Source organism: Lepidochelys kempii, chromosome 8 (genome assembly GCF_965140285.1).
Source record: "Lepidochelys kempii isolate rLepKem1 chromosome 8, rLepKem1.hap1, whole genome shotgun sequence".
In the NCBI taxonomy this organism is placed as follows: domain Eukaryota; kingdom Metazoa; phylum Chordata; order Testudines; family Cheloniidae; genus Lepidochelys; species Lepidochelys kempii.
Window position 1 is genome coordinate 14,322,036 of NC_136387.1, and position 23,738 is coordinate 14,345,773.

Genomic DNA, 23,738 nt, shown 5'->3' on the forward strand with positions numbered 1-23,738 from the left:
GCGGGCACTTGCTTCTTTTGGGACATGGTGCCTCAGGAACAGGTAAGCCTCACCTCTGAGCAGACTGTGTGGGGTCCCTCATTTGCAAAACTGGTGCTCCTGGTTACACTTTCCCATAGCAGGTTTACTGGGGGAGTAGGCCCCAACATGCTTGTCTGACCCCAAAACCATGTGCCCTGGGCGAATGAGGATTGGTTGGAAGCAGACAGGCCACAGCTCGCCTGTAGCCACTCCTGAAAGGTTGCTGAACAAGCATAGCACCTCCTGAACTTGGCTGCTCCATGGTTGTGAGGGCGGGGCCAGAGGACCCAGAGAGTTAGTGCCTCTGGGCTTCCGCTGAGGAGAGGGAGATGGGAGCTAGACACTGGAAGGAGGTCAATACTATGGAAAAGAACAAAGCAAATTCAAAGGGGAAATCAAACTTAGGGCTGGTTTAACACTAAAGCTGTAAGGCGACCTAAGTTACGCTACCTCAGTTACACAACTGGGCTGTGTCGATGGGAGACGCTCTCCTGCCAACGTACCTTCCGCCTCTCGCGGAGCTGGAGTACAGACGTCGACGGGAGAGCGCTCTCCCATCGACTTAGCGGGTCTTCAGCAGACCCGCTAAATCGACACGGCTGCATCCACCGCAACAGTGCCCATTTAGCCATAAGTATAGACAAGCCCTTAGTGGGAAAAGCTGAATCTAAGTTAACTTGTGTCATGGCTGGAGGCAAAACTTCTGGTGGCCTGAAGTGAGCAGCAGGTCCTTGTCCTAGAGCCCCCAGCAGCAACATTTCATCCCCTCCCAATGCCACAGGGAAGATTCCCGCCCATTTGTAGAAGAGGGGAGAAGCCATGCAGCAGAACAGCAATGAGCTCTGTGTTTCAGTCTCAGTCACTCTGCCTGCAGACCCAGGCTTAAGCGTTTAGTCAAGAAAATCTGACCAACACCTAGGTGCCAAATTCCACAATCCCCCTCCCCACCCCCCAAACCAGGCTCCCATTGCTCTGTCCTATTTTTATTCCTATTTAAAATAGAAACACTCACTTAATTGCTGTTCCTCACCAGGGCTGAAGGTGGTGCCGCAGGCAACAAATGCCACTTCTGACTGCACACTTTGCATATCCCTAGGACTGAACTCTGTCACAGTGGAATCCTCCGCTCAGTTACGCACTTTTATAATCAAAGAAGGTCAGCTTAAAAACAATGAATGTATGTAGATTGTTTATTGATTCCAACATATTAGTAGATTGGATAATAAACAGTACTTTTAAACATTCTCTTAACCAAAAATATAACAAATATTTACAATCACTCAGTAAAAGTACAAAAAGCATACAGAGGCACTGTCTTTCTAAAAGACATAAGTGTAAGAGGTATCAAAAAATAGGAGACACGTTGCTTGTTACGGAATACTTTACAATCACTGACTTGTGCAGTACAATTGCTATTGGAATATCATTACATCTGTGCAGTTGTTGCCAATATGCTCATATATTTAGAATTGTATTAATACCAAGCTAAACTGCATTCCAGATATATAAAAATAAAGATAAAACAAAAAAGCACAACATAAACTAAAGCTGAATTGGGAACTCAAGATGGATTTTTCTCCCCATTTTTAAATATAATGTATAAAGCTTTTCTAAAGAGAGAGTATCCCTTTTTTTCTGATCTGTTTTTCTGAAGGCAGTCGTAAGTATATCTTTTTAAAAAAAACTAATTCTAATATACAAAAGCTTAAAATGATATATATTTGCATTGTTGTCTGCAACCATGTGATCCGAGAGAGAAAGAATGAAGAAAAACTTTTCAGATTTATCTTTTGCAAGAGAATTATTGATAGAAAGCAGAGTCTTTCTGCAAAGGTTGTTTCCTATAGGCTCAATCCTTGGAAGTGCTGGCCAACCTCCATCTCCCATTGACTTCAATGGGAAAGGATGACACTCGGAACATCACACAATCACGACCTGTGAGAATTGGAAGGAAGCCATGAATCTCACCCTGCAATCATCTCCCACATAAGAAGCCTCACTGGCCCCAATGACTCTGCTCAGTGAGTTTAGATGATGCACATGAGCAAGAAAAGGCCTCATATTCCCACTCTGGTAATGACGGTCGATCATTCAACTCCTCTTATTGTCCAACACTTAAAGGAAGCATATCTGAAGGAATTCCCCTTTAGTTTACTGTGTTGTATTTATGGAACAGGCAAACTAATATAACAGAAGCTCAGTTGTTTAATTTCATTATGTGGAGGCCAGTTAAGTCAAAGGTACTACAATTGGTTGGAAGGTTCTTTCCGAACGGTTTGGAAGGTTGAGATTTTAATTGCACAATGAAATATCACAATGCAGGCAAAAAAATCAAATTGGTTTTAATCAAATCCTTCACTCATCACTTATGAGCAAACAAACCATTAGTGAAAGAGTAAGTGGAGGAAGAATATTAGTGGGGACATGAATTGCTCAGCAGAAGTTAGGGCTGTGTAACAGAAAGAAATCAAAAGGGACAGAGTGCTGCACAGGTAAGTCAGCTCACATTTTTTTGTTCCATGAGATACCACTTCCATGAAACAACGTAAAACCTGAATTATGCAGTCTTAATTCACAATTTTCAAAGCTGAAAAAAGGGATAACGTCTCTTCAAATCCATACAAGACACACTACATTTGGCTATTTCCCCCGATCAATATGATCAGTTGAATTAAAAAACAAATGAAGTCACAGCAAGGACAAGCAGATGCAAGCCACACTGTCCAAGTCAGAAGAAGCAGAAAAAGTAGCTCGTTTATCAATAGTTTATGCATGATTTATTTACATTAGTTGTACTGTCTATTCGGAAAATATGATTAGCAAGACTTTCACTCACTTTAAAAACAGTGTCCTGAAAAGTACTGCTGAACAGCATGATGCTGTTGATGTGCAAACACCAAGTTTAAATGGGTAATCAATATCACATGGCTGTCTTAATGGATACCAGATGAGGGCCCCAATCCAGCTCCCATGGGAGTCATTGTGAGTTTTCCCACTGACATCAGTGGAAGCAGTATCAGGCCCTTAGATAGAAAGGAGGTCACCTCAAGAACAAAGACTTAATCCTTTACGTTTGTTCAACAAGCTGAAATAAACTACAAATCAATATCTGAGGTCACTGAAACCTTAGGACTTAATTTATCTGGCACAAAACATGATTTTCTGATTAAATGGTAAGCCTATTTTGTACGCTACTTAGAAGCTAACAAATGTTTACAGTTTACTGTGGAATTACTAGAATTTGCAATTTATATCCTGTAAGACATAATTTTAAGTATTAAGAAGTGAACATTATATATGCTGAAAGTAACCATTTTGCCCTAGACCATTTTGACACTTATATTAATCTTGATTCATTAAGGCCTACACAAGTTCATTGTACACATTAAGGCCTTGACGAAGAAGAAAGTATCCTTTAAGAAACAGCTAATCTGCTTTTCACTATGATTTTTCAGCTATTTACTCCTCAGACGCTCATACCAAAAATCTAACACATAGTCAATCAACTAATTATGAATTAGGCAGCCTCTCCCCACATTACTGCTCTTGACTGATTTAGGACTTCAGGATACAAGGATCAATACAGGGTACATTCCAGCCACAGGATAATATTAAATCTGGCACACACACGAACACAAGCAAAAGTTTGATCGAACACATTCTTATGTTTGTAAACATCAGCCCCAAATAGATACGGATGATGCACATCAAAGGCTTTGGGTTGTTTTTGGTACTTGTGTCATTTTCAGAAAATGCTGCATTTGCCTTACACGAGGAAAAAAATAAAATAAAAGCAATTTTAAAGCTCTTCATAACGTAATATAGAAGTTCTTTGAGGCACCTGTAAAATGACAAACATCTGTCTAACTTAGTCTGTAAACATCCCCATTAAGATTTACAAGTAAAATGTCAAAACACAGATCCACACATTCGTCTCCAATTATATTATTTGATTGGGTTATCCTGTGCTAGAACAAGAAAAAAAAATGCACGTACTTCCAGTTTTACCCCATGTACTCTGGTTGGCTAAGTAAAGTTAAAGCAAGCAACTTAGCTTACCCTAATTGTACAAAAAGAACATTAGAGGTGAATCCTGGCTCCATCCAAATGAAAACCACCATTGATTACAACCTGGCCAGGATTCACTCTAAAACTTGAAACATTCTAATCTAATTAATTGGATGAATGCTGTAGGTTTTCAGAATCAATTATACACTATATTGTACTATATCTCAAAATGTTCACTTTCACAAATATTATTCCATAATGGCTTGTGTTGATATAAAATTAGTATGTATTTATTGTATTATGTGCAATGGCCTATGGTTAAAATGCTATATTAATACACTTTCTTTCTACTCCATTAATGAGAGTGGTGACAATTTTCCTTTTAAATAATTCCAGTACCTAAAATATTTGAATTTTGGTACAAGTAGAAAAAAAAATATAGGATGATCACAGAACCCACAGAGCACTAATTTTACTTTCTATTGCGAACAATGTGATTTACATGCTGCACTATGCAGTGCAAAATTTGTTTACAGTCCTACTTGGAAAGTTTTGAACATACCAAATAATTTCACAGGAACTACAGCCTCCATGTTTCAAACCTTTAATTTGGGGGAACGTGGGAGAAGAACTCCAGTTATTTTCCCAGCAGGCTGATAGTTAAAGAATTCCATAGATATTATGCAGGGTTTTCTAGAGCAGGACCAAGAGATGGCAGTGTTTCATTGCTGTATGCACATTAACTTCCAAATCCTTTATTCCATTTACATTAAGTACACACCCCAAATCCGGGTATTTCTGAATGAGTTAGTAGGCCCCTTGTTACCTGTGTCTGTTTCAATAGCACAAAGAATATTGACATGTATCTAAGTTAGTACCCATTTTCTTTGTCAGTGTTCACACTAGCCAACCAGAGCACTCCCAGTACAAATAAAAGAAAACCCTCCATAAACTCCAAATAAATAAATTACTTTTTCAGATAATGCCGCAGTGTCCCCAATTTTGCTTAAGTATGTAAAATAACATTCTTAATTTTAGAATTATAAGTCATGTGGAAAATATATATCACAGAAATCTACCAAAGGATTATACAGAAGAATGCTTCCAAGTTTCAAGTGGTTCTTGACAATTGGTGGTCCCAACGTACTAAGATTGGTCCTTCTCATCATGCTGATTTCAGTACTCAGGTAGTCTGTACTCCTTGGAAATGGTATTTATATCACAGGCATAAATAGTTTCCTTAGGCTGTGATAGCTGACTGTGGTAGAGTGAAGTAAGTTAGAGAGATTTATGATTCAGCCAGGTTCATATTGTCCATGACTGAGGCAAATACAACTTTTGAGGTTAGTAGCAGCAAGTTGTCAGCATTAGCTAACATAATCATATGGTTCATAGTCCCACGTCCCCTGTGATTTTAAGTGGTTTTCATAGATAGCCCAACGGTTAGACTGCTGATACTTGTTCATCTTCTGTAAAACAAGAAAAACATTGTAAATTGTTACATCAGACATCTGCCATGAACATACAGTACATTATTCAATATGTTGACTAACCCCTACCATTTACTTCTAGTGATTCTGTGGAGATTGTACTGCCATGTAATGCTTTCAGAATCTAATCAAATGACCAGAATAAAATAAATATCCTTATTCAAAAAGACAGGTTTCAGAGTAGCAGCCGTGTTCGTCTGTATTCGCAAAAAGAAAAGGAGGACTTGTGGCACCTTAGAGACGAACAAATTGATTTGAGCATAAGCTTTCGTCAGCTGCAGGTGCCACAAGTACTCCTCTTCTTATTCAAAACGTTTCTCTACCGTCCTACATGTTTCTTAGCCATTTGATGAAGATACACGGAAAAACAGATGAAATTGAGTATTCTCAAATTATTACTTTGAATGCACTGGAAAATGCATTCCAGTGACTCCAAACCATGCGGAATGGGACAGGGGAGGAGCAAGCAATTTTCTAAAATGATAAAATTATCCAAACATTTTAAAACTAAAAAGGAAAAATATCTAGAACTGTACAATAAGTTGCATTTCAAAAATTTGGAATAAAATATTGGTTGGCCTCTTTGTATCATTATCTTTTAATCTCATAGCTCATGAGTTGGAATCATGGTACACAAGAGTAATATACACTACAGAATGTTCTACTATCATGCAATGCAAAAATAGGGTTGCCTTATATCACAAAGGCTTTGACTCTAAATGCCTGTTGTTTTCAAGCCAGATGGAAATTCAAGCAAGTCAGTACTATATTCTAATTTAAAAGCTTTAGTTCATTGACAGTGGGGAAAAGGATTGGTAATACTAATGCATAACAAATTGGAAGATTGAAAGAATAGCACCGATACGTTAGTGTGGAGTCATCTTTTACAAACACAAGAACAGCTTTCTGAAGCATATATATATATATATATATATATATATATATATATATATATATATATATTGTTGCAAGCAGCATGGATTGCTTATGGCAGTATTGACAGTCACTTCAAACAAGGGTGTAGAAGAATTTAGTTTAAGAAGGCAGTGGCAGCTCAAGTTTGGCCCCAATTTCAAACTTTGTAAAAACAAACTTTTACAAAACCTAAGAGCAACAGAAAATTTTCCATTAATGTATTTGTTCCCAAAAAGCTTTAAAACATTCTTCTGCAACATTTGCACATGACAACTGCAATGTAAACCAACCAGAAATGGAAGAAAAACCAAAAGTGGAACCAACTTGTTTCCACTGTCCAGATTGAGAGAAATGCAAAGAAGTGAATCGTAATTAGGATTTCAAATATTCTTCAAGAATTAATAATCCAATATGGTATTTTTTAAACATAATTTTTAACCTGACAGTGTCCTTTTAAGGCATCAGAATTGGTCAGACAAAGGATGTAGAATTGAAGGAGAAGATAGCACTGTAGAGGATCTAGCCCAGGGGTTCTCAAACTTCATTGCTCCATGACCTCCTTCTGACAACAAAAATGACTACATGACCCCAGGAGGGGGACCAAAGCCTGAACCCACCTGAGCAGGGATGCCAAAGCTGAAGCCCAAGGGCTTCAGCCCCAGGTGGAGGGCCTGTAACCTGAGCCCCATTGTCCTTGGGTTTTGGCTTCAGCCCCAGGCTGTGGGTTCGGGCACTGGCTTCAGCCCCAGGCCCCAGAAGTCTAATGCCAGCCCTGGCAACTCCATTAGAACAGGGTCATGACCCACTTTGGAGTCACGACTCACAGTTTGAGAACCACTGATCTAGAGTATCTTAATTACACTTTTGCAGATCTCACACATTTTGATAAAGAACCCATTTAGTGACATGATTACGCCATGTGCTTTTTAAAATACGAAGGCACACTTAATTTGAACAAATACATTTTCTTTAAAAACAGTTTCAATCTCAAAGAGTTACTGAGAACAACTCAAGAACATCATTTTGAGGTAACACTTCGCACAGTAATGAGACTTGACTTACATATCAGTTCATTTAACATCTATCAAGTTAGTTAACATACCATCCTCTTCACTATCTGCGTCAGTCATATCTGCTAGTTTAGGATGGGACGGTTGCCGTTTATGCCATTGAGGCATCTTCGATGAAATACAGGCCACTGGTTCACTACTGAGAGAAGCTGATGAAAGTCTAGAGAGGTCACTATGTAGCATCTTTGACCTCTGCACTGCCACGCTATAGTCTGGAGGCTTTAAGTGTGGGTGATGGGGTGATCCTTCCTTTATGTCCGCTAAAGAAATCCCCATATATCCTGGAGGGGTGGGCGGAGGCTCCCTATACCTATCGTCCTTCTTAGGTGAGGTGACACAGTACACTGGTACAAGAAATAAGCAATGGAAATGTTAATGAAGAAAACCAAGGAAACAAAACATTAAAAAAAAAAAACTGTGAAGTGTTACAATGACAAAACAGAAACTGATAACAAAAGGCAAATGCAGAAACATTGGTTATAACAGCAGCAGATTTTTATGCTTTTAACTTATACTTTATACTTATTTTGAAAAGTCAGTGTAATAGCAAAATGACTGAACTCATATGCTGAAAAGCCAATTGAAGTTCAATTGGCCTATGGTCTTATGTTATTTAAATGCACTGAAATACTCCAATTACAATTACAGTAGTTATAATACTCTGCACTTCTATAGCAACTTCCACCACAGGATTTCACAGCGCTTTACAAATATTAATGCAATTATCTTTACAGTAATCCTGGGAGGTAAATATTCTTCACCTCCAGTCTTTAGGTTGGAAAACTGAAATACAAGAGAGGTTAACTGACTTGCCCAGTGTCACAATTAGTTTGTGGTGGAGTCAGGCATAGAGAGCAGACTTCTTGACTTCCAGCCCTGTTTATGAACCAGAAGAGAAGTTCTTTAAACAACTGACTTTATTATAACAAGATTCTACTACACTTGCTGATATGCAGTATGACACTAGTACATGTTCTATGCTTATCTATGATGCAGGAATAAATCAAAAGCTCTGTATGAAGCTCTCACTAAGAGACAGATTGTACATAATATTTTTGGCTTCACAAACATCCCATGGAAACAAGTTCCACAGGCTGACTGTGTGTTGTGTGAAGAAGTACTTCTTTTTGTTTGTTTTAAACCTGCTGCCTATTAATTTCATTGGATGACCCTTACTTTTTCTGAAGTATGTCGACTCACTCAAGGGTTATAAATAAAATGACTCTTATCTTTCACAAAATCAGTATCCAACATGCCTTAAAATTTTTACTTGAAAAAGATCAGTGATAGTGCTATTCCCACAGCCCTGTGTGGGAATCAGGGACCAATTCATGAATTTCAAGAGGATGTCTTAGATGCAGCAAACAACTCCTGCAGCAAATTGTCTTCAAGCCCCTCAAGAGAAACGCCACCAACCAATTAATGAGTTGGGCTCTCTGCAAGGTGTGACCATCCCCCTCATTTAAGGGGAAAAAGTACGAACTATCGTATAATCTGGCACGTTTTACTTAGATATTTGTAAAGCACTCTGAAGAAGAAACATTTGAATGCAAAATATTATTGTTACTTTAATTTTCTTATTTATTATATTCCCAAAGGTGCCTCTATCTACTAATATTGACTGCAAGAGAGTGCCATCCACTGGTAGAGTTGGACATAGCACCAATATTGGCATCCACACCGTTACAGCTCCATAATTCTCGTAACTTCTCACAATATAAATCACTTAGAAACCAGGACACTAAGATACCACGTAAGAAAAACTTCAATACCCCCACTCCCATTCTGCATATAAAACAATGCTATTAATGAGCATTTTAAAAGTGCAGGAGTTCCTTGTGGGAAAAGTGTTTACAGACACTGCTGGTTTAATAGCTTTTTCAGGAGAAATGAAGTGCGAGTTCTACTGAATTGATCCTTTGCCTTAAGAGACTCCCTTAGTCTGCCCTGTTCCCACTGAGATCTTCTCTTCTTTCAGAAGTCTCATCTCTGAAACCATCTTCCCAACCCAGAACAGACTAAACAAATGGTGAACTAAAACTAGAATATCTTTGATGTGATGTATGTGATGAAGTGTGGATGAGGAGTTTGCAAAATTAAACATCTACTTGTGACCCAAGATCCATATCCACCTATTTTTTCCCTTCACTGAATAGGATGCAATGCACGTTCTGTTGAACTATGTTGCTGAATGCTTCTTAACAATGAATACACATAGTTCAGCAACATGGCTGCATGCAAAGAAAAGTGTGCAATGCGGTACATGAACAGAATTGGAAACAAGAGAGAAAGGAGTAAGAGATAAACAAGAATGCATTGAGTGGCTCACATGCCAGAATGTCAGAGCTGATGAAGAGTGCACTAGTGGTTAGGATATATTATTAGGCTAGGGCAGGGTGTGTATGCATGTGCTGGAAGGAAATGCATACAAAGTAAATTGTAGGGGGGTTATGAAAACTTTCTTAGACAAGCTCACCTTTTCCACGGAGCCAGAAAAAGAGAAGGCCTCCACCCTATATGTGACATCAGGATAAGTCTGCTCAGGCAATTACCCTATGATGATAAAGTAAGTCCCTCCAGCAAATTGCTCAGGAATTAAATTGGGTTTCAGTTTCAACCCCTAACTTCAGCAATTTTTTAGAAAGTTTTACTCCATGTTTAATCTTTTTTGCAATCCAACTCCTTTAGTCTTGGTTGTTTGGCATCCCTACTCACTGAGTCACTGAAAGAGCATGTGCACATTAATAAAATATGCCTTTGGAAGGCATATTTTATGTGAGGAGAAAGTGTGTTTTTCTCCTGCAGTATGCAAACGTCAGCTGGCTAAGCAATCTAACAGCAGGCAGTGGAACGTGATGCTATGAAGGGAATCTGCATAGCTTCTGGGCTCCCTGGGACAGGAATGTTATGGACACAGTGTGCTCAGTCTCTTTGCATCACTAGTCAACCTCCTCCCTTACTAGTTGCTGGAAGGAGCAGTGTCAGTGGATTCCCACAGGAGGCATGTCCAGACCTCCTTGCCAGAGGAAAATGTGAAGCAATAAGGGTTGTGTGGGATAGAAGCAAAAGAGGAGGATTAAAAAAAGGTGATCCCAAGGGAGTCTCAAGAAATAAAGGAACACTGAGAGCATATGTAGAAATGCCTGATGCTTCCCTGAACATAGGCCTCCTGCATTTCCATAAGGCTGTAAGGAAGCATGTTGCTTTATTCTTTTAATTTTCCTAGTTTAAAAAAAAAAAGTTGGTTTGAAAACACATTGTCTGGGTACTACTTTGATTTAAACCACATGTAAAACTGGATTTAATATGCAACCCAGCCCCCAGATCTGCTGATGTAATTTCTTAACAACTTAATATTAAAATGCAAAACAGATGTGGAAGCTTCCACAGGTTTTTGGCTTGGCTTACCTATCAGGCCTTTTTCTGTACTTGAAGTAACAGTTTTATAATTTGCATCAGTGGCTGGCTTACAGTCCAAAACCTCAGTCTGCTCGGCTGTAGAGTGCTCCAGCCCTCTCCGTTTAATTGTCCCGTAGTTTGTTTCATACGTGTCTGACAGAGAGCTTGAGGAGGCCCAGCTTTGCCGAGACTGATCGTGTTCTGTGCTGGCTTTTGACTGCCAGTTATTTTTGGAAAAGGCTTCAGAATACAAATAAGTCTCTTCAGGGCAACAGTTTGAGGGTTCTACTTCAGCAATGGGTCCATCTAGATGAGTGTGACGGTAAGAATTCAAGAGATCCCAACTTTTCTGGTTTGGGATATTCTGAAAGTTATCATGAGAACTACTTGAACATGAAGTCCAGCTTCCACGGCCACTGTCCGCAGCTTCTATTGTGATATGCTCGTGGGAGATCTCCTCATTGCTCATGGAAGATGTGACAGCCATCCCTCTGATTATAGCAGGTCTAGTTAGTGACCAACTAAATTTGGAGACAAAATAAATTTTTTAAATATTTTTGGATGTTTTCTACATTTTCAAATATACTGATTTGAATTACAACACAGAATACAAAGTGCACAGTGCTCACTTTATATTTATTTTTTATTACAAGTATTTGCACAGTAAAAAACAAAAGAAACAGTATTTTTCAATTCACCTAATACAAGTACTGTAGTGCAATCTCTTTATCATGAAGGTTGAACTTACAAATGTAGAATTATGTATTAAAAAAACTGCATTCAAAAATAAAACAATGTAAAATTTTAGAGCCTACAAGTCCGCTCAGTCCTACTTCTTGTTCAGCCAGTCGTGCAGACAAACAAGTTTGTTTACATTTGCAGGAGATAACGCTGCCCGCTTCCTGTTTACAATGTCACCTGAAAGTGACAACAGACATTTGCATAGCACTGTTGTAGCTGGTGTTGCAAGATATTTACATGTCAGATGTGCTAAAGATTCATATGTCCCTTCGTGCTTCAACCACAATTCCAAAGGACATGTGTCCATGCTGATGACGGGTTCTGCTCAATAACAATCCAAAGCAGTGTGGATTGACTCGTTCATTTTCATTATCTGAGTCAGATGCCACCAGCAGAAGGCTGATTTTCTTTTTTGGTGGTTCGGGTTCTGTAGTTTCTGCATCTAAGTGTTCCTCTTTTAAGACTTCTGAAAGCATGCTCCACACCTCGTCCCTCTCAGATTTTGGAAGGCACTTCGGATTCTTCAATCTTGGGTTGAGTGCTGTAGCTATCTTTACAAATCTCACATTGGTACCTTCTTTGTGTTTTCTGAAATCCGCAGTGAAAGTGTTCTTAAAATGAACATGTGCTGCGTCATTATCCGAGACTGCTATAACATGAAACATATGGCAGACTGCAGGTAAAACAGAGCAGGGGATATACGATTCTCCCCTAAGGAGTTCGGTCACAAATTTAATTTATGGATTATTTTTTTAACGAGCGTCATCAGTGTGGAAGCATGTCCTCTGGAATGGCGGCCGAAGTATGAGGGGGCATACGAATGTTTAGCATACCTGGCACGTAAATACCTTGCAATTCTGGCTACAAAAGTGCCATATAAATGCCTGTTCTCACTTTCTGGTGAGATTGTAAATAAGAAGCAGGCAGCATTATCTCCTGTAAATGTAAACAAACTTGTTTGTCTTAGCAATTGGCTGAATAAGAAGTAGGACTGAGTGGACTTTTAGGCTCTAAAGTTGTACATGGTTTTGTTTTTGAGTGCAGTTATGTACCAAAAAAAATCTACGTTTGTAAGTTGCACTTTCATGACAAAGAGATTGCACTACCGTACTTGTATGAGGTGAATTGAAAAATACTATTCCTTTTGTTCATCATTTTTACAGTGCAAGTATTTGTAATAAAAAAAATAATACACTTATGTCGCTCAGGGAGTGTGGAATATTCAGATCCCAGAGCGACGTAAGTCTTGCTGATATAAGCTGTAGGGTAGACATAGCCTAAGACAGTTTCAAGTGCACACCTTCAGAGCAGCTAAGAAATCAATTAGACCATTACTGGGAGATGCTACTTCGAGGCACTGAGGAAAAAAAAACCTGTTAACTTTGCTAAAGGCTGAGATTCTAAAAAAAAATCTAAGGACAACGACTGGTTTAAAAGTGGCCAGCATGCTGTGGGGCTGACACACAAACAGAGACAGAGGGAATATGCTATAAAGCTGACCGCCCATTCAAAACTTCTCTGATCAGCTCTGGATTGCGCTATAAGTGAATATCAAGGATAATATATAAAATTCATCAACATGTACATTATATTGACACATTATGGAATCTAGTAATCGTGTTAGAAGCATTTTTTATTCCCTTGCCTTTCTATCTTTTGAACTTTTCTATCAAAAAATATTTTTTTCACAAAAAATTATGGAAACTAAAACATGGCAATAATACAGAGTTGGGAGGATTTGATTTTAAACTATAAACACATGTAAATACCAAGTTCAGGCTGCAATACGATCCTTAATGCAACAGTATGCGTTCTCAAAAACTGTGATTTTATGTGCTTCAATACCCTGGCACACTGGGGTATTTAATTAACTATTCTATGTCTGCGGTGAATAAATGTCGTATCTCTGATGAAATTGGAAGGTCCTGTGCTTTTTAGAAAAGAATTATTTTAGTTTATAAAGTGCACCTTTAAATAGATCTACTATTTTCCAATTTTATCACATTGGAAAAACTGGGATTGGTAAATATTCAGAAGTTATATTATCTTAGCAATGCACTCTCTCTCCAATAGTCTCATTGATAAGGAGAAAGCACTACAAAATACTCATTCTTTCTCACATTATTGTTGGGTTTCACAGCTACACAAGTAGACACAACTCCTCATAGTATTCAACAATGAAAAGTGTGTGTTATTTTTTCATAAAAAAAAAAAATCATTCCCTTCTCTCCATGGGCAGATTTTTGCCAGTGTTGCATTATCAAGCATTAATATTTCTCCTTAAAAACTGACTACTAGCTCAGCCCAGGTATTTGATATTTCAAATGTAAAGAGAATCTCTCTCCCTGAATAAAATACACTGTGGTTGAAAAGACAGCATTTGATCCCAAGGGATACTGAGCCCCTTGATTTCCATAGAAGTTGTCATGGCCCAGCACATCACAGGATCAAGCCCAACGTTTTTAGATATATGTGGCATCTTTGAATGAGCTACTGGTGGCAGCCATCTTACTAAGAAGGCAACAAACTGTCTGGTATGGGAACCTTAGGAGGCAAAAGATGGGAAACTAGTTTCTAATCAGCCTCAACAATCATAAAAACAACTTACAAAATGTTTGGGTTACATATTAAAGATTAAAGTATTGAAGTGACTGATATTACTGATAACCAGCGACAACTGCTAGCATGCTGTTCTCATTCAGCTGCCTTCCTCAGCACTGTACAGCAAGGAATTTGTTAAATATCCTTCAAGCTCTCAGTGTATTTGCATTTTCCTGCAAGAGACATCCATCCAAAACCTGCTGATGCAGAGAAGCTCGTCTATCTAAATTATACTGCAAACTCCTTGTGCGCAAAAAACTGTCTTCCCCTACATTTTAAAACAGCAAGCACACTGATTGCTGTCAACAAGTTAATAATAATAATTACAGCATAACCCTTAACTGTGCCTTGACTAAAGCATTTTGCTCCTTTTCCTTACGTCAGTCAGCCAAGTACCACAGCACAAACACTTCTCACCCAATGCTAGGCTGGCTATACTCAGCCAATGGTTGAGGAACTTCTTTTCTTTCTGCTGCTCCTGCTGAATCCATCCCAATAAGAGACTGAGGCAAACATCTCTCATCCTGTAGGGCTGCAGACATTGAGTCGGCAGAGCAGTTACTCACGATGCTGGACCGCGATGAGATCTCACTGTGGCTGGAGTCTGAGAAGTTATCAGATTTAGTGGACGGTATGAGGGCATAGCCTAAATGAGATAAGACATGCAGCAAATAGGAAAACACATCAAAAAGAGAAGGGGAAATCTATTTATTCACCACCACATTAAAGCACTAAAAATATTTCAGTAAAGCTATTCAGAAAGATCCCTCTCCCTCATGCCTATTTCTCTGTAGGTTTTATGCCACTACCTTTCATAAGAGGAATCAGGATTTATCAGTACAACGTGCTAATACCAAAATCAGCTGGTACTTACAGCCAAGACCCACTTAAACCAAGAGGTTAACTTAACATTACATATAATCAGCAATGGCAACAAATTGCCCCAGGCTGGTGTGTCAGGTTACTTCAGTGCAACAACCACTCAGCCACAATTATAAACAACCTTGGCTAGTGAGACAATGTATTTCCCCCAATCTTCCTGTACCACCTATTGTGCATGAAATTCAAAAGAAAATGGGGGGTGTCTCCACTGCAAGCAAAGGCATGTCTGTAGCACAGCTTTAATCTAGCTAGTATAGGCAATAATAATAGTTTAGACGTCAGAACATTGTTTGCAAAACACCAAACGTGGTGGCGGGCTTCAAAACGGGCTAGCAACCAGAGTACACGTTAAACATAAGCTAGCACAGGTATGCCTACCCGTGTCAGAAATCACGCCTTCACTTGCAAGTGTAGACATGTGGTGTAATGAGGGTATTCTGATCATTGCCAAAATTTACAAACACTGAAGGATAAGACATATGCTCCATCTCACTTTTCTTATTTACCTCATTATGAATCATGAAACTCAAGTGGGCAGCTCACAAGTATGGGAGGTAGAAATTTTACAGCAGCTGGACCTGCACTGTGTAACGCACTCCCACGGTAAGCTCACCACTTTCAGAACAAAATGCACAACTTTTTTTTCTTCTGCTTGGGGTCACTCTCAATGTGTTCTTTTTTCTCTCTCTCACACATACATAAACAATACAACCCCTATAAACCAACCAAGTCTTTTCTTCTACAGCTTGGGAGGGAAAATAAGAGATTAATAGCTCTAGGGGAGATTTTTTAAAGGTTTTCACACACACACCCTGTATGTCTGTTCTGTCAACTTCTTATATTCTGTTCGACACCTAAACTGCCAGCTCTCTGGGGGCAGGGACTGTCCTCTTAGTTATTTGTCTGTGCAGCGCCTAGAACAATGGTGCCCTAATCCTTGATTTGGGTTCCTAGATGCTACTCTAGTACAAACAAATGTAATAATATTAACTAAAGTAAATGTAATCAGAAATTGTTATATTTCTTTTCCTGCTAATTTTCTTATGTTCATTGTAGATTTTAATTCTACCCCAGGCCTTGACAATTTAGGAGGAATAGCCACAGCTGCATTCAGTGGAGGAATCTAATTCACTACCCACTCTGCACTGCTGCAGAAACCAAGTGGCAACATGGAAGGCTGTCAAGTTAGAAAAATCCCATATGCACCAAATTGCTTTTTCCAAGAGGCAACAGAACACTCCTTTCTTGTCAGGATGTGATTGGACTTCAAACAAGTTTAAACCTAATCTTTCACCTCTTATCGCTGGCAATCCCGACTCTGGATGCTACGTGAAAAATATAAATATAAAAACCTGCATCAAGCAGCTAAGATGCTGCCTTGTATTTTAATACCAGGGTTGCTAGAGTTACAAATGTTTTTTCATGTGATTTTATACAGTAACTAAAAGTCAGCTCTACCAGTTCAATGCCAGAGTACTGTTATGCCATGTGTGAAATGTGGATTAAAAAATTATCCTGATGTTGGAGCACAAACACGATGTACTTTGTTTCTGAAGACCTGTGTTTGTGGGTCCCTATTGAATCAAATAGTCTCATAAAAGAGTTTACATATGCTGAGGCTGATTTATGGGACACATAACAATATTTATCCCTAAATAGCATAGTCCAAGATATGGTAAGAGTTGCACAAATCACCTGTAACAGCTAGACTTCAAATTAGAGCTCCTTTTTTGTTTTTAAATTTAACACATTGAGAATTTAACATCCCTTTCAAAAACAGCTCAGGGAATATATCAATTTTAGGTAAATGGGCTCTAATTTTTTAGCTTCCCAACTCTGATGAAAACAGGGGTAAATGGACATATAAGTACTTAATTTTTTACTCTAAGGCTAATTTTTGGCTTAAGTCAGTGGTCCTGAAGTGCAAGCTGAACCTCATCGGTGTGTAATGGGAGCCCCATAAAGTTTTTGACGATCAATGCTGGAAGCTGGAGTGTAGCCTAATGCTTCTCCATGGAAGTGCTTAACAAATATGTGCTGAGAGTAAAATGACTAGGATGGTGAGTGTTTCAATCACAGCAAGCACTACAGCTGAACTAGCATAGTGAAGGACTGCTAGTAATTCTGTATCGTTATCTGCCAACCTGAACTGGAGTAGAAAGGGAAAATACAGGAAAAGATTCAAAAGAGGTTGGGGGGAGGGGAGGAATGGATTGAGACAAATTAGGAGAAGGAAGAAGACGACAGACAATAGAGTGGTCCAAATCATTCCTCCCTAGCTTTGGTAACATGCATAATTTTTGCATTGAAGTTTATGTGGGCTACCAAAATTAAGAGATGGACTACCAAAAGTTGTCATTTGTTGTGTTACGAAATTGTCATTTCTAGTAAATTTGTCTATCAGTGGGTTTTGGGATTGTACTATAGCTCTAGACTCACTGAATCAGATTCAGACCTGAAGTCAATCACACCAGCTTTCATTAGGCCCCTGTTTGCTTCCTTTACTGTAGGTAGATTTCAAACAAAGAGTTTGAACACTACTGTGAAATACACAGAAGTTTCTTTTTCCACTCCAACCAATTTTGCTGTTAGGTGCACTGTAAAATTCAAACAAACTGAATACACTCCCTTGAGCTGGTGCATTGTTTTTGAAAACAAGTGACAGAAAAGTCCATTACCTACCAAACAAGGACCCTACATGCCTCGACTTTAGTTATATAAGAGATATGGATACTTGCCTGGCATTTAATGACTGACATATTGTTCTTTGAGACATGTATGAGCAAAAATAAAAAAAGGTACTGAAAGGACAGGATGTCAAAAACAAACTTTGGTTCTGAGTGGAACTATTTCTAATACATCAGCTCAGTTACCTTACGTAGTAACCAACATACTCTGAAATCTATTTAAAATGAAGTAACATATGTTGCAATATTATTAGGGTTTTGCTAGCAGATGATATCTTGTACTAGTGATAGCAGTTTTACTGGTTGGCCTCCTGCAGCTTTTCTGTGCTTTCCCTCTGAGTACAGAACAGAATGCATTTTCAATAGCATATCATTTGCACTGTCTGTCACAGTTAAATTGTTCTCTCGTTCTGAACTTAAACTCTGTTAGAAGAAAATTATGGCAATTGGTTTTATGATCCCTCTAAGCTCTTTTTCATAAAAAATTATAAGCTGTCAGTGGAAATTTGGCTGGATCGCTGAAGTTTTTTGTTTACATTAATAATTGGGTTGATTTGGTCTATGAGTTGATTTGCAGAAAGTAGTGGCCTCTTGTCGTGAGTCGGGTCAGCTCTTGTTTTTCTGTCCAACTATGATCACCTTTTTTTGGAATTAAAATAGAGGTAAAACAGAAGCAGAAGCAAAATTAACTAATGAGCAGGTGTCTTACAAATCTGCTTTCTTTAAACATTTTGTTTAAGATAACTGTCTCCCCTACCATTTGTGGGTCATGCTTTGATTGGGGGAAGCATGCCTTAGACTAAGGCTTCTACCTTCTTTTAATATTTAGATTTTCATCCTGCTTGAGGGTTCCAACAGGGTGACTAGACAAAGTCCACTCTATTTCAAGCTAGACTTGAGCAGTTTCCCCTGCCTGCACTGAGACAGATAATGTTTACTAAATATTAGAGTTGGTATGTTATATTGTGAGTACAAACACATACATGCACATAAGACTTGACCCTTCATTTGATGAGGACAGTGGGACATTTGAGAACAGAGACTTCACTTAGCCTCCTGGTAAATTAATCAAATCACTATCTAATTTCTTCACAGGAGACCATGCAAAGCTTGCAGCTGATGCACTGTTCTTCAAGATTCTTTCCCAGTTGTACTAGCATGAATCAACAGTTTCTCACTTCAACTTTAAGTAAAAATCTACATGGTGTGCTTTTGTACTGGACAGTGAAACATTTACTTCAGAATTAGAGAAAAATCTGAACAGATGCATCTATACGAAAGCAATTTTAGTGACATGTATGACTCAGCATGACGACTGATGCCATGTATACCAAGATAACATTGATCAAATAACCTGACATTTGGAGGCAATGGCCATGCTGTATAACTCAAATATATTTACCGATTATTTTTACAGTTTTTGAAGCTTGGGCACACAAATTAAACTTTGAAACAGATACTCTAGTTTGATAAACATGAGCATAACTGTAACTTTAGAGTAAATAAATGTATTTAAGATTGGCATTTTAGATTAAACTCAATTTCTTTACTTTTCAGTATATTGATATGCAACACAATATATTTCTAAATTTCTTCTGTTTATGTCTTTCATGAATTTAAATATTTAAGCATCTTTATTACTTTTTCCTCTTAATGAAAAGCCAACCGACACACATGTATAACTTTTAAGAGACCTTTTATCCCAGATGCTGACTCTTGAAATTAAACCATTAGACCATTATAACAAACACTACCCACTCTTCATCTAAGAATGTCAAATAGTTTTACAAACGAGTTATTGTAGTTGTTGTGAAACAGACCTGCGCTATCTGAAAAATAAATAATAATGTGTGTACACATATATACTAACTGTAAATATAATAACCTGAGCCTGGCTTGGGAGTTTAGCTTGGTAAAACACAGACCAGTAGGAGATACCATGCTTTTAAAAAAAAAAATAGAAGTCAAAGCTGGGAATAGGAAGGGATTAATTTATATCATAATGTACATTCTTGGGCAATCAAGATTACTACACTGTCACCAATAAGGAACACTAAAGTATATCTGACAGAAACATAAGGCAGCATGACACAGTGGCTGCTTTTATCAAGCAATATTTGCAGGAGTTTGCAGAAATATTGAGTATTTTTAAAGTCTAAATAATGTTACAGATTTTAATATTTCTGCAGATTTCGAGAAACTAAAATTTACTGGGTAATGCAAATAAATAAGGATTGTATGTTTACATAGAATTTCTAACCTTAGCACTAAAGTACACTAATTCAAATATTTTAAATGATTTCTAAGGCCAGTCTCAGGTGAAGAACTGCCCGTAAAAAGATTAGGTGGAGGGGTATTTGTTAGAAACTAAAATATATATACACACATACTTTAACATGAATAAATGCATATGTACAATATTGATACCATTTAAATGCCTGATATAAAATGGAGAAAGTACATCATATAGTCTTCCTCCTCTTGGGCCTCAATTGTGGACAGAACCAGACAAGCGTATTACTGTTGCCATGGCTACTTGTACTTAGGGCATCACTGTCTATGTCCTTTAGTTTTTCATTTCCTTCTGTAGCTTGAATGTGATCGGCCTCCTTTTTACTTGTCAAAGCTGCTCTCTCCCTGGAGAAACTTCTTTCCCTATGTCTTCCAAATGGGGATCTCATTCTTTTTCTGTGCTTATTCTCAACTTCTGCCTTGTCTCTATCATCCTCACTTTCTTTCTTTTCACTACTGCCAGAACCATGTGTTGTTCTGCCAGTGATCTCCTGAATTTTCTTTTGTAAATAAATCCCACCTATTCCATAGCTGCGCTGCCCACTGTTCTTGTTGCTGGTTTCACTGGCAAGTGATGAGGAGGAACCAGAGAGATTCATTTGACCGCAGTTATCAGACCTCTGGATGTTACCAACTACAAAGAAACAACGTACAAATCTTTGTAAATAACAAAATTTCTGACAGCAAAGTTAACATTTTGATTTTAACCTAATAAAGGCTTTTTTCTTAAATCCTGCATAAGGACTCCTTTGGGTACAGCTCAGAGAATAAAAGAGAATAGAACCTGCAATGGAAGAGCTAACTGAAGTTTAGGACTGAGATGGGATATTTCAGTTATTTGTGAAGTATATTTTTAATTTTAATTCAGTAATGAATGTTAGTACAACATACAAGATGGGATATAGACTACCTTGATCAAAACAAGCTGGTGCTAACCCTCCCCCCCCTCAAAACAAACAAAAAATCCTACATGATAAAAGGAAGTCAAACTAATGAAATCATCCAGAAGAAACGAAACATGATTCTCATGAAACCACATGAAAGTTAATGGAAATCACACGTTTATAGAAACATACAATTAAAAGTAATGCTTGAAAACCTCATCAGAATAAGAACTGACAGCAGGATTCAATAGTAAGGCCATACAGACACTTATTTTAAATGTGTATTATGATGATAAAACAAAAACCAATGACCCCCTCCTAAAAGAAATAGTGTCATGTGGTGCCAGAAGCAAATTCTCATGAGATCTTCCCAAGCACGATCACCTGCTGAGAAGTGTAAGATGAACAATAAATTGCCATGCACGGTTCCCAGTCCAATCCCTCATTCTCAGGGTTGTCAGTAATTCAGAGACAATAGTTCAGGATGAAGGAAGGTGGGACAAATGCCTTACACTATTCAGCAGTGACCACTCTGGCAGACTAGTAAGCATGATGTTAACTGGCTTCCAAAGGAATCCCATCCAAAGGTGACTAGTGAATATTGTGATGTAGGTCCTTCAAGGCAAAGGGTTTAAAAATAAGTGGACTCACAGATCATCATGATAGCAAGAAAAACCCAGCATACAAACACAAAAATGTAAATGGTGAGACCCAGGATTCAGCAGGATGCATTACTTATTTCCCAATACACCTTTGTAAGTAACAAAGTTTTCACCAAGATCCTGAATTCTATCTGGCATTGCACCTGCATCTCCTGTCACTGCATGTCTGCACAGTAGTTCAGCAAAAATTCAGGGTTTGGTTAGAATGATTTTTGATGGATGGAGGAAAAAAGTATTTAATGTTTTTTGCAAAACCAATTTTAATAATAAAAACACATTAAAGGTAGTAAAACAAAGACTTACAGTATGATTAGGAAAAAGATTCAAGAGAGATAGAATGTCCCAGGTATAAGATTAATTTAACAGTGTAGTGCTCACGACATGCATACACTAAATTCACCAAAAGCAGTGCTCAGACAGAGACATTTTTGAAAATGTTATCCTAAATTACTTAGGCACCTAAATCCCATTTGTGAACGTAATTCAGGTACTCAGGAGCCTTTATCACATAGATTGTCAATGAGACTTTGGCTCCTAAGTGCTTAACTCACGTTTGAAAACAGGACTTACGTGCTTTTCAAAATTTTAACAACGTCTAATTTCAGACTTAAGTCTCAAAAATGTACATACTGTAATGGGAAAATTGTGTATTGTATATTAATTTGCACAGAAATATATTAAAACACTCTTACTATAAAAACACTCTTATTTCTAATGTTACTCTTGACATAAAGTTGCTATACTCACAGAATCACTTAAATAAATGATAAATCCATAACAACCTTTATAGTATAACAAAATACTGAGTTCCTAAGATGGAAGCCTGAGTAGAGTATAGAAGCATATACTCCTACCTTTGTGTGGAGAGCCCTGAGGAGAAGCAGGAGGACTGGAATGCAAAGAGGATGCCATAGATATACTATCTTCTGTTTGTTTCTTACTATTTACTTCCTCAGACAAACTGAGTGACTTCTGAGGAGAACCCGTACCTATGAAGATGACAGAAAATTACTTTGTACTGTTCTACTTTCAAGGTAATATGTTTGATATCTGTTTTAATTACAATGAAGGGTGAGGCTGCACAACGGCTAGTGTAAAAGCATGAACAGAAAGAGGCGTTGGATTACTTAAGGAGATTAGTAATGCAGTAGTAAGTTGACACTTCAAATTTAACTCAGGTCAGAAGTGGTCAAAAGATATTGCTATCTGATGATTGCTCAGTGGTCCATCTCAAATGAGTTTAGTGGCTTTTAGGTGGCAATAGGAACTATCACAATTGACACCCTGTTAGAAAGCCTTAGCAGAAAGATTAAGGACCGAATAAGCTATGAAGCCTGAAATCTCCTCCCAATACACTGTTATGATGGCATGGGGAAGAGATAAAGAACTTTGTATCCATGGCTGTCAATCCAGCACCTGTTCTTAGCTCTACATTCATACTAAAAACCAAAAAAATAAAAGCATATAGAGAACGTAGTTGAAGCAAAACATAGAAATTGGCTTTTCCCATTCTCCACTAGTAAGTCCTGTGTAGTATACTACAGTTAAACATTCAGTTAAGTTCCCGATACAATGTTAGTGAAACACTGAACTTTTCAAACATCCAGGAGAGAAATAAGACATCTTCGCAGTCACACCACGAATTAAGCTTTAGGAATACCTCAAATTGCACAGACACTTGAGTAGATTAAAGCAGAATCATATGCCATTTTTAATAGAGAACACTCTGAGGCTAGATTTTTAAAGGAGGCGGCCTGAGGTCTGCACAGAAAAATGCACTGCAATTGCATGACTATGTGCCTGGAAAATTACCACTATTCCACATATAAGTCAGGTTATTATGTATGAAAATAGACATGTAAGTGCTAAAAAGTCATCTGTGTGCACAAAAGAGGTGATTACATGCCAACCATTAAAATTTTAGCCCCATATTTATTTGAAAATTAAAATTCAGTATTTGTGCAGTGACTTGATGTTTCAATTGCTGTAGTATTTTTATTGCTCATGACATAAGAAAACGAGGCTGCTCTTTATCATCAATATAAACCGATAAAAGAATGGATAAATTAAAAGTTGTTTTCAGTAA

At 38.0% G+C, this 23,738-nt stretch overlaps 1 protein-coding gene across 16 annotated transcripts in view; it reads right to left on the reverse strand.

Moving 5' to 3' along the window:
• Nucleotides 1-1,133: 1,133 nt before the first annotated feature.
• Nucleotides 1,134-23,738, reverse strand: part of RAPGEF6 (Rap guanine nucleotide exchange factor 6) — a 227,803-nt gene continuing 205,198 nt past the window's right edge. For 7 of the 16 annotated variants that reach the window (XM_073355602.2, XM_073355601.2, XM_073355600.2 and 4 more), the window contains 6 exons: nucleotides 22,507-22,641; nucleotides 20,627-20,740; nucleotides 14,663-14,891; nucleotides 10,913-11,424; nucleotides 7,537-7,848; nucleotides 1,135-5,498 (listed from right to left, as the gene is read on the reverse strand). In XM_073355602.2, coding sequence (XP_073211703.1) covers nucleotides 5,473-5,498; nucleotides 7,537-7,848; nucleotides 10,913-11,424; nucleotides 14,663-14,891; nucleotides 20,627-20,740; nucleotides 22,507-22,641 — 1,328 coding nt within the window. In that variant the 3' untranslated portion in view covers nucleotides 1,135-5,472. Of the gene's footprint in view, nucleotides 5,499-7,536; nucleotides 7,849-10,912; nucleotides 11,425-14,662; nucleotides 14,892-20,626; nucleotides 20,741-22,506; nucleotides 22,642-23,738 lie in introns of all 16 variants that reach the window. The other 9 variants (XM_073355611.2, XM_073355609.2, XM_073355610.2 and 6 more) reach the window with 4 other exon arrangements.